The 15,115-nt window shown below is 40.7% G+C and overlaps 2 protein-coding genes across 3 annotated transcripts in view; one reads left to right on the top strand and one right to left on the bottom strand.

The window, feature by feature from the left end:
- Positions 1-4,717: 4,717 nt before the first annotated feature.
- The window catches only part of BBS2 (Bardet-Biedl syndrome 2), a 32,641-nt gene continuing 22,243 nt past the window's right edge, over positions 4,718-15,115 (bottom strand). Inside the window, exons 14-17 of one of the 2 annotated variants that reach the window (XM_035025168.1) lie at positions 14,887-15,024; positions 13,857-13,969; positions 5,976-6,124; positions 4,718-5,176 (exon numbers count right to left, since the gene is read on the bottom strand). In XM_035025168.1, coding sequence (XP_034881059.1) covers positions 5,070-5,176; positions 5,976-6,124; positions 13,857-13,969; positions 14,887-15,024 — 507 coding nt within the window. In that variant the 3' untranslated portion in view covers positions 4,718-5,069. Of the gene's footprint in view, positions 5,177-5,975; positions 6,125-13,856; positions 13,970-14,886; positions 15,025-15,115 lie in introns of those variants that run through there. The other variant, XM_035025169.1, reaches the window with a different exon arrangement.
- Positions 10,108-10,615, top strand: LOC118023764 (40S ribosomal protein S24-like). The gene has a single exon (XM_035025170.1). It carries the CDS (start codon positions 10,114-10,116, stop codon positions 10,504-10,506), a length of 393 nt encoding a protein of 130 aa, XP_034881061.1. The 5' UTR covers positions 10,108-10,113; the 3' UTR covers positions 10,507-10,615.

Here is a 15,115-nt window from a genome sequence, read left to right as displayed (position 1 = left end):
ATCGTGGGGGTCACATGAGAAGTACCACGTGTCCATGTGGGTGTGCCAAGTGGGCATCGGGGTCACTGCATCTCTAGCTGAAAGACGCTATTCTCATTCCATTCTTGTCTTCTCGTTTCCTCTCTTTTTTACACGTATTACTAGCTGCTACCATAGCTTTTATTGGGCGTTTCATTAATCAAGAGCAAAAGCATTGGGCTTTTATCTTCGTTAATCTCGTAACACTTTTGAGTATTGACTCTATTCTAAAGTTGACCTTAAATGAGAGAATGAAGTTCACTTTCTTTTAGGTTGATGGTTTTAAAATTTGTTTAATTTTGCACCCCAGTCAGTAAAAAATGTTTTAGCATTTATACCCGTTATATGGATATCTGTCTAGAAATTTTTCACATGCACTAATATTCAGTATTGTTACAAAACACATCTTTTTCCCAGCTGAGATGAGAAAGAAGCACCTAGAGCTAGTGTTCTAATGGTGTCTTCCCACGCCCACACGGTACTGGGCCAGTGTACATGCATACTATTTTGGAGACCACAGTTTTTTCACCATGGTATAACACTCACGGGTTACAACTACTTTATAACCAATGGCTTACATTTCAAAGCTTGCCTTTTCTTTTCAGTTGCTACAGACTGAATGAAGGTCATCCCTACAATATGACTTTCACTCACTTGCTTTCTGGTGTGTTTTCATGATTGGGAGAGAGAGGGATAAGGTTCTAATGAACCCGTCAGTGGCATTAACTGGAAGTGGAGGGCCCAGGAGAAAGTGCCAGGCAGGTGAAACCATCACATATGCCAAGCTGGGAAAATAGAAACTCGTGGCTCTAGGTGACACGTACGATGCCACCCAGCTTGTCCTGTTCTGGAGCACTCCGTCTAAACCTTAGCAAACTACACAAGCGTTAAAATGTGCTTATTAGTTTCTCCTTAATCTCAGTGTGTTTACGGTCTGTCAACACGGCAGAATCTTCTATACACTATGGGAAAGGATTTCGGTGCCTGAAGGGAGAGCAAGTCCCTGAAAGCCAGACTCTGATGCTTCTGTCCGTTACATCATCTACAGCAGCTCCTCTTAGAGGACCCTGTAGCTCGCAGGTCCCTTTCCTGCACTGAAGACATCAGTGACTGAGAAGCTGTTTTTCCTAGTACTTCATTCTTCCTCTCGATCTTTAGGGCTTCAGCCAGTGTCAACAACTGTTTAGTGGCAAAAGAGAAATTAAAACATGGGCATCTTTGAAATACTTGTTTCAGGTAAGAGCTATGGTGTTCACCTATATAATATATGGCATCTTCTCTCTTAATTCTTAACAGTGAACCTCCAATCCTTATCATTCCTTTTAGTAAAGGAAGATTTTTCCCCCCCGGAGAGCAGCTTTATATTTTTTCAGACTATATAAATAATACATGTTCATTGTGAAGAAGTAGAACATGGAAAAATATGAAGGAAAGGTCATCCATCTGGAATCCCACCATCCTGCGACAGCCACTGTGGTACTTTGTAATGTACTGAGACAGAGAATGTGCCTTCCAGAGACTGCTTCACCACTTCCTACAGCTGCGTAAGGTCGCCCCCCGGAGAACAAATCCCCTTTATATGTTCATAATGATGGAAATTAAGAATGTTTTCATAAAGTTATTTTGAGAGCATATTAGCATTTCTGTTAAGAGGAGGAAAAATAAAATGTTTAAGGAAGAACTCTATTAATAATCTAACTTCTGTCCCCTGTTTTAAAGATGTGGAAAATGAAGCCTAGAAGGGAAAGAGGCTGGTTTTGAAGCTGGTTTTGAACCTGGCTTCTCTACTGCTCATTGACTGGCTCCCACACTCCACTGAATGCGGTGGTTTCTTTCCCGCAGAATACTGAAGGAAAAAAAAAAATCACTGCTTGGGCTACCTCTCCTAGACCAGTATTTCTTCAGCCAGAAGCTTTGGCTGTCGTACGTCTTCGGTACCAGTATGTACTTCCTTATATGCCACTGACACTGAGGGAGAAAATGCAAAGCCCGTTAGAAGGGTCCTTGTGACATCAGCTTTCCAGCCCTAATGAACTGAATGTTCCTGCAAAAACACACGATTTCTTTCTCTGACTGATGCAAAATCAGCCCATGTAGACAGTTCTGAAAACTACTTGGGAATCGTCCATGTGACATCATTTTAGGAAAAACAGATTTCTGTACCATACAAATAAAAAGATGAGTCAGGAGCTTCAGCATCTAGTGTGGGCAGGGGCCAGATGGGAAAGAGGCAAAATGCAAAACACCAAGCTGCAAATGGGTTCCTTACTGTACTTCAGTTTCAAAGTGAAAGCAGAGATAATTTAGTTCTGTGATCACAGGCCTCTGCACTGGCAGATTTGTAACTGCTAATTATAAACTTTGAAACATAAATAATGTTGGAACTCATTCTTGTAAAGCACTTCTAGGGTTGCATAATTGTTGTGAAGTCCCTAGTTCTGTGATGTTGGAAGCTCCTGAGGGACTGGCTGAGGACAGGCAATTCCATGGAGAGCAGCAGGTGCTTCTCTGTGCTCGGAGCACTGGCTCAGCACCGCTGGGAGGAGAAAGCTGATTGAGGTGCAGCCCCTGTTCTCAGTAGAGGATTAACATTGATCTAAACACAGAATGTAATAAGCGTTAAGGAACAGCTACGGGAGGGATCTCCTAAGGAGAGAGCATTTGAGCCAAGCCTTGATGTATGTGGATAGGAAGACATGTGGGAAATAATAAAAACCATACTCTTTCAAAAATACTGAGTACCTGAATTTGGCAGGGGACGGGAGACTTTTTTAAAGGGATGCTCGAAAAATGACTTCAAAGCTTTCTCCCAGATCCCAGGATCCTCAAGATCAGCTTTTCAATGAAGGCTCAGTGTTCACTTAAAGCTTCAACAAAACGCAGCAACAAAATAGAGTTTAAGCTATGACTTCTTAGAAGGCCTCAGATTCTATCAGGATAGAAAAATATGGTAACAAAACAGAGAGGCAACGGATAACCAAATAGTTTTTCTCCTCCTTAAGCTGAACATGGTGACTTATAAGGGGAAAAGAGATGGTAGAAGGTTTTATGAACATTTTCATCTCATCCAGTCTTTACATGACTGGGAACAGTTGGAATAGCAGGAAGGGCCATGGCTACTTGGTGTCAAACCCACACCAAGACTCACCAAGCTGTGAGACCCTGTAGAAAACATTCTGCCTCTCTGAGCTCAGTGATAAATACCAAGAGGATCAAATTAATGTGAAAATCATCTATTTGTAACCTATAAATCAGGACTATTTGAAGATACATTCTACTGCAGGTCAACCCCTTCGAGACTTGCTATGAGTATTTTTAGGTCTAAGAAGGAAGCTTTTTGGCTGAAGAATAACTGAATGACCTTTGATGAGATTATTCTGTTAGGATATGACCTGAGCCAAAGGCAGACACTTAACGGCTGAGCCACCCACGTGCCCCGAATAGTGCCGTACAATTTAAAACCAGCACCAACTAGAGATTTTAATCTCAAAACGTACAGGTTACACTGTAGTTATTAAAACAGAGAAAGACTCTGGGGCGCCCGGGTGGCTCGGCCGGTTAAGCGTCTGCCTTCGGCTCAGGTCGTGATCTCGGGGTCCTGGGATCGAGTTCCGAGTCCGGGCTCCCTGCTCGGCGGGGGTGCCTGCTTCTCCCGCTGCTTGTGCTCTCGCGCTCTCTCTCTGCCAAATAAATAATCTTTTAAATCAATTAACTTTAAAAAAAGAAAACGGAAAAAGAGTCAAGAGTGGAACTCGAGTTTCGCCAGCGGCTCTAACGCTGGCAAGTAACTCCTCCCTGCGTCTCAGCTCCCTCATCCCTCATCTTTGACGCACACGTGGTGGGTGCTCTACTACGTCAGGGATCATGAGAAATAGTACAGGGCATGTGGGTGTCTTATTTTTTAAGGTTTTATTTTTTTATTTGACAGAGAGATAGAGAGAGAACAAGTAGACAGAGAGGCAGGCAGAGGGAGAGGGAGAAGCAGGCTTCCCGCTGAGCAAGGAGGCCCCTATCCGGACTCAATCCCAGGACCCCGCGATCATGACCTGAGCCGAAGGCAGACGCTTAACCAACTGAGCCACCCAGGCGCCCCTATGTGGGTGTCTTTTGAGCTTATAGGTTGAAAATGTTAAACAAACTGCAGTGAGGTGTGGCCATGTTAGCTGACAGAACACAAGTAGGAATGATAAGGTGCTATTTCCAGATCACAGCTTTGAGAAAAGCTTTCCCTGTCCTACTGACTTGGACTTAAATCACGGCAAGGCCTTCTCACATCGGGTTCCTGGCACCATCAGGCCTTCATCGTATGCAGTGAACGTGAAAATAGTCACCCGAATCCATTTCCTGAAACTCCTTTCTCTAGAGAACTCCAAGAAAGGCTGCCCTAGAGGATGACATGGCTGCATGATCACAGGAAGCGGGGTTCCTGAATAACTATAGAGACATCCTGACATAAATGAGAAATAAATGGGTCATTATGAACTGTGAGGTCTATTAGTTTCAGTAGCTAACATTACCCCCAATTAACAGATCACCTTCAACTGACTCTCCCTTAAGTGCAGACGTGTTGCTTATACCCACGTCAGTGATAAAGGGCACACAAACCCAGTACCCATGCTTGTGTTTTCCTCCACAGCATGCAAATGGTTTCTGCAAGTCTAAGACGGTGGTGACTACAGTTAACACAAAGTGCAATTCCTAAGTTTTAATGAAAAACTTTTTAATTACAAATTCAATTACAATTTCAAGGAAGAAGATGTATCTATACATCTATATACCAATTTTACATACATACAAAAAAAAACCTGGACTTTGAAGCCCTAACATTTTAAAAGTATTCCCCTCCTCTACAGAAACCTGGTATTACTCGCTAACAGGGCAACTGATTCTAAACACAGAAAGGGATGCGATGGTTGTCTGCATTTGTACCATTCACCAAGGCTACCGCCATTCTTAGCACCTGGCTTCACCAGGATGTGGTTCAGGCAAACTAGCCTCGATTTTTAGGGAAGAACGCTTTTTAGGGATTTCATTACCTATTTTTTCCTTTCCTAAGAAGAAGCTGTTCCCACCCGCATGATTCTGAACAGCGTGTTGATGTTGTTGCTTCGAATCGCATCCCGACAAGCAGTGATCACCTGGTTCTTTGGTTTTCCAACTGTGTGGGATGAAACATCAAATCAGTACAATCCGAAAGATGATTAAAAGTAAAATTATAAATCAGAGGCCAGCTTTAAAACAGCATAAAACTAGAGTAGAGAAAAGATATATGGTGGGCAAATTTAATTTATCTTACCACTCTCCAAAAAAGGTAACTCTGTGAGGAAATTTATCACAAACCAAATCTAGGGACCATCTCAAACCTAGAAATGAATTCAGTTTTATAGAAGAGGATCAAAGCACAGATCCACCTAACAAAGATTATTTTTTTTCCCTAAAGATTTTAAGTAATCTCTAAACCCAACATGGGGCTCAAACTCATGACCCCGAGATCAAGAGTTGCATGGTCTTCGTACTGAGCCAGGTGCCCAAGCAAAGATTATTTTTCTAAAAGGAGGTCAAAGCATTGACCCAAACAACAGATTTCAGGTATAAATCTCTGGCGATATTTCTGCTTCCTTTGATTTATTCTATTCCTCTTTTTCTATATTTTAAGTTGGACACTTAGCTCATTAATTTTTAGTCTCCCTTTTGAAAAAATAGGTATATTTAAGGCTTTCCCCTTGGGTATATGTCATTAGGTTTTCCTTGGAAGGTGCAGCAAGATCTAAGAAAAAGGGCTGAAAGTTTTCTTTCCCTCTGAAGTCTGCAGATTGACTAAAGCCAAACTGCGACCAAGCTGGGTATCAAAGGTATGCTGCTGTCAGCCCAGTATGAATTCTAGAAGCTACCACTAGCTCTAAGGGTTCTCACCCCCAAATTACAGACTACTTATAATGCTACAAAAAGAGACTTACCCCGCAGACGACCAGCTCTTTGAATGGCCTGATTTACTGCTTTGAGGTTCCCCAGGAGCTCCGTGTGGTTGTTACAGCGAATTTTGTATCCATTTAGCAAGTCCTTATTGAGGTCATACAGTTCCATGTAGCGGTTCTTCATGGTTTTCCTGTGTAATTCAACAGAAGTGTATTACCATCATTGTACCTCAATATGGCAGGCTGAGATGAAAACACCTGCAAATTTCTTACAGAAAGACAACACCAAAATTTTTAACTTTGAAATGTTTGCTTTGAAACATTGAGAAGTTCCTATCAGAATATCCCATTTCGGGCGCCTGGGTGGCTCAGTTGGTTAAGCGACTGCCTTCGGCTCAGGTCATGATCCTGGAGTCCTGGGATCGAGTCCCGCATCGGGCTCCCTGCTCAGCAGGGGGTCTGCTTCTCCCTCTGACCCTCTTCCCTCTCGTGCTCTCTGTCTCTCATTCTCTCTCTCTCAAATAAATAAATAAAATCTTTAAAAAAAAAAAAAAAAAAATCCCATTTCTTCCAGATAAATGGAAGACAAGTGGCCTTTCTTGGTTAATTGGTCCATGGAACCGAGAATTATTAAGTGCCCACTGTGCTGGGGAGTAAGGAAAGGCAGGCAAGGCAAGAAGCTAGCTTCACAGTTTCTGATTAATATTCATTGGGCAAAAATGACCTTATTCTTTTTTTTTGAATTTTATTATGTTATGTTAGTCACCATACAATACATCATTGGCTTTTGATGTGGTGATCCACGATCCATTGTTTTCGTATAACACCCAGTGCTCCATGCAGTACGTGCCCTCCTTAATACCCATCACCGGGCTAACCAATCCCCCCTCCCCCCTCCCCTCTAAAACCCTGTTTGTTTCTCAGAGTCCATAGTCTCTCATGGTTCATCTCTCCCTCCGATTTCCCCCCTTCATTCTTCCCTTCCTTCTCCCAATGTCCTCCATGCTATTCCTTATGTTCCACAAACAAGTGAAACCATATGATAATTGACTTTCTCTGCTTGACTTATTTCACTTAGCATAATCTCCTCCAATCCCATCCATGTTGATATAAAAATTGGGTATTCATCCTTTCTGATGGCTGAGTAATATTCCATTGTATATATGGACCACATCTTTATCCATTCAAAAGTGACCTTATTCTTAATGTTTTTAGACAACTAATAAATTCAGCTTCTGATTTTATCAAGGTTTTAAGAAACAAGCCTTAAATTTAAAACCACACTGAGACATTATTACACAACGATGAAAATGACTAAAATAAAATAAACTGATAAAGACAAATGCTGACAAGGATGTAGAGCAACTGGAATGCTCCTGCCCCACGGATGGGAAGGCAGAATGGTACAGCTACTTTGTAAAATGACTGCACAGTTTCTTTCAAGTTAAATATGCACTTACTATGAAACCCACAAATCCCATTACAAGTATTTACCCAAAATAAGTGAAAACGTGTCTGCAAAAAAACTACGCAAATGTCTATAGCAGCTTTGTTCACAATCACGGGAGTTTGGAAACAACCCAATTCAATCAATGAGTGGATAAAGAAAGTATAGTAAGTATGGTATGTCCATTCGGTGGAACAGTACTGTAGCCAGCAATAAAAAGTAACAAATTACTGACACAGGCAACAACATGGATGAATCTCAAAGGCATGAGGGTAAGTGGAAGAAGCCAGGCTCAAAAGGCATATACTATATGATTCCATGTGTATGACATTTTGGAAAAGGCAAAACTGCAGGGAGAGAAATTGGATCAGTGGGTGCCAAGGACCAGAGGTGAGGGGTTTGGGGGTACTGATGCAGAGAGGCACAAGGGTGATGGAAATAGTCTACATCTTAACTGTGGCAGTAGCAACATGGTTTTATATGTTTCTAAAATTTACGAACTGTAAACCTTAAAAGGGTGAATTTTCTGCTTGTGTATAATAAGTTATATATCAACTAAGTTGGCTTTAAAAAATAAAAATATACATATGAATCTCTAAATGAAATATAAATAATTCAGGAAAAAAAGGGATTTAGAGGTTGGTGGTCACTTTCCTCCAGTTTAGCAATCAAATGCCTAAACAACAGCTCTCTGACTGAAAAAGAAAAAAAAAAAAGAGAGAGAGTAGAAAAGGTGCCCTGGAGATAAAGTTGGCCAAAAAAAGCAAAAACCTCATATACCTCAAAGACAACAACAGAAGAAAATGAATTGCAAAGTAAGAGGCAAAACAGTCTCAATTTACAAAGGATACAAATTCACATCTGGAAAAATTAAACTCTAACATAATTTAGTAAAGTAGTAGATTATAAAATCAATATACAAAACTTAGCAGTGCTCATATATTCAAACAAAAAAACCAGAAGATGTAATGTGGAAGAAAGATCCTATTTACAACTGCAAAAATAAAACAGTTGGGCATAAACTTAACAAGAAATAGCTAATACCTACGTGAAGGACCTAAAACATGACTGGAACACATGTCAAGACATACCATGTTCTGAGAAGGCTGAACATCCTTGTAACAATGTCAGATCAAGTTCATAAATGTAACGTGATCCCAAGAAAAACACGTATTTTTTTTTTTCTGGAGCTAAAAAAAAATGATAAAGTTCACTGGAAAAGACAAGCGCAGTAGGCAAGAAGACCATCAAAAGGAAAACAACAGGGGCTGGGAGGAGGGGCACCTAGCCATACCAGAAAACATACAAAGCACCTATAAATAAAAAAACAGTAGTGTCAATTGAAGAGACAAGACCAATAGAACAGGATAGGGAATCCAGAAATAGACCCAAGTGCATGTGGAAATATGATACGTGATAAAGGCAAGCATCTCAAATCAGTGAGAAAAAACTGCCTTTAAAGTAATAGTATTAAAACAGCACAGAAAAAGAGAAAACTGATTTTACCACTGTTATGCCAAACACTGGGATAAACTCCAACTGGAACAAAGACTTAAACGTAGAAGAGGAAAACATACAAATACTAAAAGAAAAAGAAACAGGTGAATTATTCTATAACCTCGGGGTAGAAGTTTAATTAATGATCAATTTGACTACGTGAAAACTTTAAAAAGCTGCTACATGGCAAAAGCAAAAATAAATTTTAAAAAAATCAAAGGACAGATACAAATAACAAAAAACTATGCATCTCATATCACAAACAGTTAATCTACCAATATATAAACACTCAAAATAATTAAATAGTTCACACACAAAAAGAAATACAAATGGCCCTTAAAACAATGAAAAGATGCTCAACACTGCTCACAATAAAACAAAATGAAAACCACAGTGAGACCACTTCCTACCCACTGAGTTGGTAAATATCTGAGAGTGTGCCAACATACTCCATTGCAAGGCTGAAGAGAAACGCACTCTCAGATATCACTGATGAGAATGCAAAATGATACCACACCTATGGAGGAGAATTTGGCAGTATCTCGCAAAATTCTGTATGCAAGTTACCATTTACTCTGGCAATTCCATTTCAGGACTTTTTCCCAAAGATACCTCAGCAAAAAGATGAAAAAAATTATGTAACAAAGCTATGGGCTGCAGCATTATCTATAAGAGCAAAAGAGCAATCCAAATGGAGGGAACTGGCTGAATAAGCATCCAGAGAATGGGTGCTATACAGCTGTAAAAACAACAAAAAGTATCTCTGTACATGACTGTGAAGTGATTGCAATATTTTTAAGTGGAGGGGGCAGGGCGCCTGGGTGGCTCAGTTGGTTAAGCGACTGCCTTCGGCTCAGGTCATGATCCTGGAGTCCCTGGATCGAGTCCCGCATCGGGCTCCCTGCTCGGCAGGGAGTCTGCTTCTCCCTCTCCCACTCCCCGTTTGTGTTCCCTCTCTCGCTGTGTCTTTCTCTGTCAAATAAATAAATAAAATCTTAAAAAAAAAAAAAAAATAAGTGTAGGGGGCACCTGGGTGGCTCAGATGGTTAAGCGTCTGCCTTCGGCTCAGGTCATGGTCCCGGGGTCCTGGGATCGAGTCCCGCATTGGGCTCCCTGCTCAGCAGGGAGCCTGCTTCTCCCTCTGCTTCTCTATCTCTGTCTCTTATGAATAAATAAATAAAATCTTTTAAAAAAAAAAGAATATTTTTAAGTGTAAAAAAGCCAGGCGGGATCATCATGAACGACACAGTAACTATCCGGACCAGGAAGTTCATGACTAACCGACTACTTCAGCGGAAACAGATGGTCATTGATGTTCTTCACCCCGGAAAGACAACAGTACCTAAGACAGATATTCGGGAAAAACTAGCCAAAATGTACAAGACCACACCAGATGTCATATTTGTGTTTGGATTCAGAACCCATTTTGGTGGTGGCAAGACAACCGGCTTTGGCATGATATATGATTCCTTGGATTATGCAAAGAAAAATGAACCCAAACACAGACTTGCAAGACATGGCCTGTATGAGAAGAAAAAGACATCAAGAAAACAGCGAAAGGAACGCAAGAACAGAATGAAGAAAGTCAGGGGGACTGCAAAAGCCAATGTTGGTGCTGGCAAAAAGTGAGCTGGAGATTGGACAACAGAAGGAGTAAAGATGCTGCAGTGGCTTTATCTGGTTGTGCAGATTTTTCATGAGAGGATCAATAAACTAAGAATGTTAAAAAAAAAAAAAACAGGCGAAGAAGAGTAACGTGCGATGATTTACCTAGTGAGGGAGGAGACGCGAATGTGTATATACGTGTGTGTGTGTGTGTATTCAAATTTTGATTGGTTATGTATAGTGAGAGGGAGGGAACAGGATGAAGGTAACAGGAATTAGAAGTTAGACTTTTCTGTACATTGTTTTATAGCAATGACTTTGGAACCACATAAGGGTTTTAATACATTTGTAATAAAATTAAATCAAAAAGGAAAAAATGTCAGTTCCCACAAGACCAAAGGCAAAATGAACCAATTGAAGCTAAGTATATATCAAATTTGTGGCAAAACTAAAAGAGGGGAATTATTTCAAATACAATAATTTGACGAAAAATCCCCACTGGAATATACTCTAAAGACACAAAAAAACTAGAAAAAAAGTTTTTACTGTTTTCAGCAGTCATACTGTTGATGGTAATATTGGTATTATTCTAGCAAGTACTCATGTGGATACTGGTTAGAGCCATGAGTTCCAATGTAAGAAAGAAGAGATACAGCTTTAAAATCAAAGCTAAGAGCCTACATTCATAAATTTGAAATGGAAATAGTATGAACTCACGATATGTCTCTCATTAAAAATATACATACATTTCCCGGCTCTATCCATTGAAAAGTCCTAGAAACAGTAACCAACCTAGTGGCAATGAGCACCTCTAATGTGCAAACTATCATCTCTAAATACCATTTCCCACTAAAAAGAACCAAGGCTCCTTAGAGAAATGGCTGATTCCTGATTCAGAACGGATGTACCAGATAAGCCTAAAACATCCTGTACAAGAAAACAAGGACCTAACAGAAATATTGGCTATGTCCAAAGGTAGCTGTAGCCAACCTGAAAAGGTTTCCACTGGCCAAAGTCAGCACAATTTAGCCATCATACAGAGTAACAAAAATGGATTGAAGTACATTAAATATGTTAAAATACGAGTTTATAAGGAATTAAAAATCTCACTGGTCAACATGGAGGATGCTAGAGAACCAACTCATTATTTTATTATTATTAATACATATTTCTTTTATTTAAGTAGGCTCCATGCTCAGCACAGAGCCCAACGTGGGGCTTAAACCCTGAGATCAAAACCTGAGTTCAGGGACGCCTGGGTGGCTCAACCGGTTAAGTGTCTGCCTTCAGCTAAGGTCACTAACCCAGGGTCCTGTGATCGAGCCCCACGTTGGGCTCCCTGCTCAGCGGGAAGCCTGCTTCTCCCTCTCCTTCTGTCCCTCCCCCCACTCACGTGCGCACGCTCTGTCTCTCTCTCCCTCTCTTTCTCTCAAATAAATAAATAAAATCTTAAAGAAAAAAAACCCCTGAACTCAGATCAAGAGTTGGATGTTCAACTGACTGGGCCACCCAGGCACCCCCTACTCATTATTTTAAAGCTGATAAATAATCTGTCTTTCCTTACAAACAATACCTCAGGGAACCAAATGGTCATTAATCCATAAGGGTTATGCTTTATAGAAGTATTTTAGCTAAAAAATGAAGAGAAAGTAACAGAATATCACTGTTTTTGCAAACTCCAAAAGAAATAATAGATCTAGGCAACGGTCATCAATGACTGATAATAGAAAAGAAAGACACAACCAGGCATTATACGCTCCCTCATGGAAGTACAAAGCACCGCTTAAGAAGTATTCATGCCTTGGGACGCCTGGGTAGCTCAGTTGGTTAAGCATCTGCCTTCGGCTCAGGTCATGATCCCAGGGTCCTGGGATTGAGTTCCGCATGGGGATCCCTGCTCAACAGGGAGTCTGCTTCTCCCTCTCCCGCCCCCTCCATTTGTGTTCCCTCTCTCGCTGTCAAATAAATAAATAAAATCTTTAAAAAAAAAAAAAAAATTCTTTTCCTAAGTGTGATAATGTGGTTATTGTTTTTTTTAAAGGCTCACTATCTAGAATATTTTTGGCTGAAAGGATATATGTCTAGAATTTGCTTCCAAATTTAGCCCAGTGCCTGGGAGAGGAAGAAGGTGAGCGCAGCAAAAAGACCAGAGGGGCCAGTAGGTGATGACTACTGAAGCCAGGTGGCAAGTATATAGGAAATCACTGTATTACTTAATCTGCTTTTGTATGTGTTTGAAATTTTCAACAATATGATTATTTCAAAAATCACTTACTTCTGAGCAACACCATTTTAATATATGCTAATAACTCAAGCCTTTCAGGAAAAAGACAAGCTGCCACCCCGGGCAAACTCTTGCCTGTAATGTAGGCACAGAAACTTCATCTATCACTGGTTACTGATTTTACTATCTCCACCTCAGTCACTCTGAATGCCAAGATAAATTCTGCAAGAAGCTACATCTGCACATCTTTAACGGTTTTACTGTAAAATGTAATACACATTCGGAAAAGTTCACAGAACGAATGTTTGTACACCAGGCCCAGAAATGGGACACTGCCACATCCCTGAAGCTCCCCGACAGGCTCTTTCTTTTTTTAAAGATTTTTTTATTTATTTGAGACAGAGAGAATGAGAGACAGAGAGCATCAGAGGGAGGAGGGTCAGAGGGAGAAGCAGACTCCCCGGCGAGCAGGGAGCCCGATGTGGGACTCGATCCCGGGACTCCAGGATCATGACCTGAGCCGAAGGCAGTCGCTTAACCAACTGAGCCACCCAGGCGCCCCCGACAGGCTCTTTCTGAACACAGTCCCTCCTGCCCTAAGACAGAATACTGTCTTAGATGATAATCTCTTCCCTGCATTTCCTTAGAGATTCTTCATCTTGGTATGCTTCCCAAATGATATACTCTAGTGTTGTGTTTCCCAGCTATATAAAAGGAAGCATTTTGTACACATTCTCTCGAGTCTTACTCCTTTCAATCTCCATTATGCCTCTAAGATTTGTCCATGTTGTCACATGTCATTGAGACAGATGCATTCTCATTGCATGTCATAGCCCACTGGGCAATTATACCATAGTTCAGCCATTATATTGTTGATGCCAGTTTAGTCTGTTTCCACTTTGGGATACTTACGAACATTCTTGTACAAATACCCTGGTTTATATGTCAACACAAGTTTCTCTAGGTTATAAACCAGGAGTAGAGTTACTGGGTCATAGAGAATGCCCATTTCCAACTTCACTAACAATGCCAATTTATTCTCCAAAGTCACTGTACCAATTTACACTCCCACCGGTAGCATTTGAGAGTTACTATTCCATATTACTGATATTTTTAACCTTGCACCTGTCCTAGCCTGGTAAATACTCACATGTTCCTCATCAGACGAGCATCTTCAGCTCGGACCAGCAAACTTCGGATCAGGTTAGAATTATCAGCCATCTCAGCACTGAGCTTCTGATGCACTGAATGATATTCATCCACCTGAAGACCATGAACACTCAGGAATTAAAAAGACCTCACAGACTTGTTTAAAACTAGTCAGATTGAGAAGACACTCTCTACCATACACTGAGGCCCTTCTCTTTCCCCTATTTACCTGTACCATCTCAACTGTCCCCCACTGTTTCACTTTCTCATCAATGAAATAATTAGTCTACGCTGCCTCCAACATGCACGATGACATTCCATCTGGATCTTTCCATATCTTACCACTGGGAACCCTAGCAACATACATAATATTTTAGAGATCTGGGGTACGAATATGGTTATGATTTAGGGCCAGTCACAATCCTTTTCTTTTTTCTTTTGAATTTGGGTTGTTGGAAAGCACTGAACCAACACAGCAACGTAACTACAACAGATAAGTGAAGGGGCTAGCAAAGGAAAAGGTTAACATGACATATTTTTAAAAAGTATTCCCCTAAACCAAATAAAGCAGGGTGGTCTACAGCTAAACCGCTCACTTTTATAAAAGAAATCCTCTAACTAGTGAGCCCTCTACAACTAGTTAAAGGGGGCGCCTGGGTGGCTCAGTCGTTAAGCGTCTGCCTTCAGCTCAGGTCATGATCCCAGGGTCCTGGAATTGAGCCCCGCATCAGGCTCCCTGATCGGCGGGAGGCCTGCTTCTCCCTCTCCCACTCCCCCTGCTTGTGTTCCTGCTCTCACTGTCTCTCTGTCAAATAAATAAATAAATAATCTTTAAATAAATAAATAAATAAATAACAATTAAAAAAATAAAATAAAACTAGTTGAAGTTTAACAAGTCTCAAAAATTCTTTAAAACGTGACTATCATTATAACATACACACGTTTGGGGTATCATTCATCTCCTAAGAAAAACATTTCAAATATTATGACACTACCACGTTCTCACAAATGCATCCAGTGGGTGACCTCACCTTAACTAGCACCTTTCGTAATTCCTCAAAGTAGACAGGGAAATCTGCTTCTACTTGAAGGTCTTCAACAGCAAAAAATGATGCCATCGACTGGATGATATCACCAGCCAAATCAATATCATCAGTATTTACAGTGATCTATCCAGGGGAAAAAAAAGAGACGAGCTTAGCATCCTCAATGCTAAAGACAAACCCAGCTGAAACAGTATCAGAATTTCCCCATATTCAA

The sequence above is a fragment of the Mirounga leonina genome, unplaced genomic scaffold (assembly GCF_011800145.1).
Source record: "Mirounga leonina isolate KUSES-001 unplaced genomic scaffold, KU_Mleo_1.0 Mir_180, whole genome shotgun sequence".
Taxonomy (NCBI): domain Eukaryota; kingdom Metazoa; phylum Chordata; class Mammalia; order Carnivora; family Phocidae; genus Mirounga; species Mirounga leonina.
Note: the sequence above shows the minus strand (reverse complement) of the source record. Positions and strands in the feature narration are given on the sequence as shown.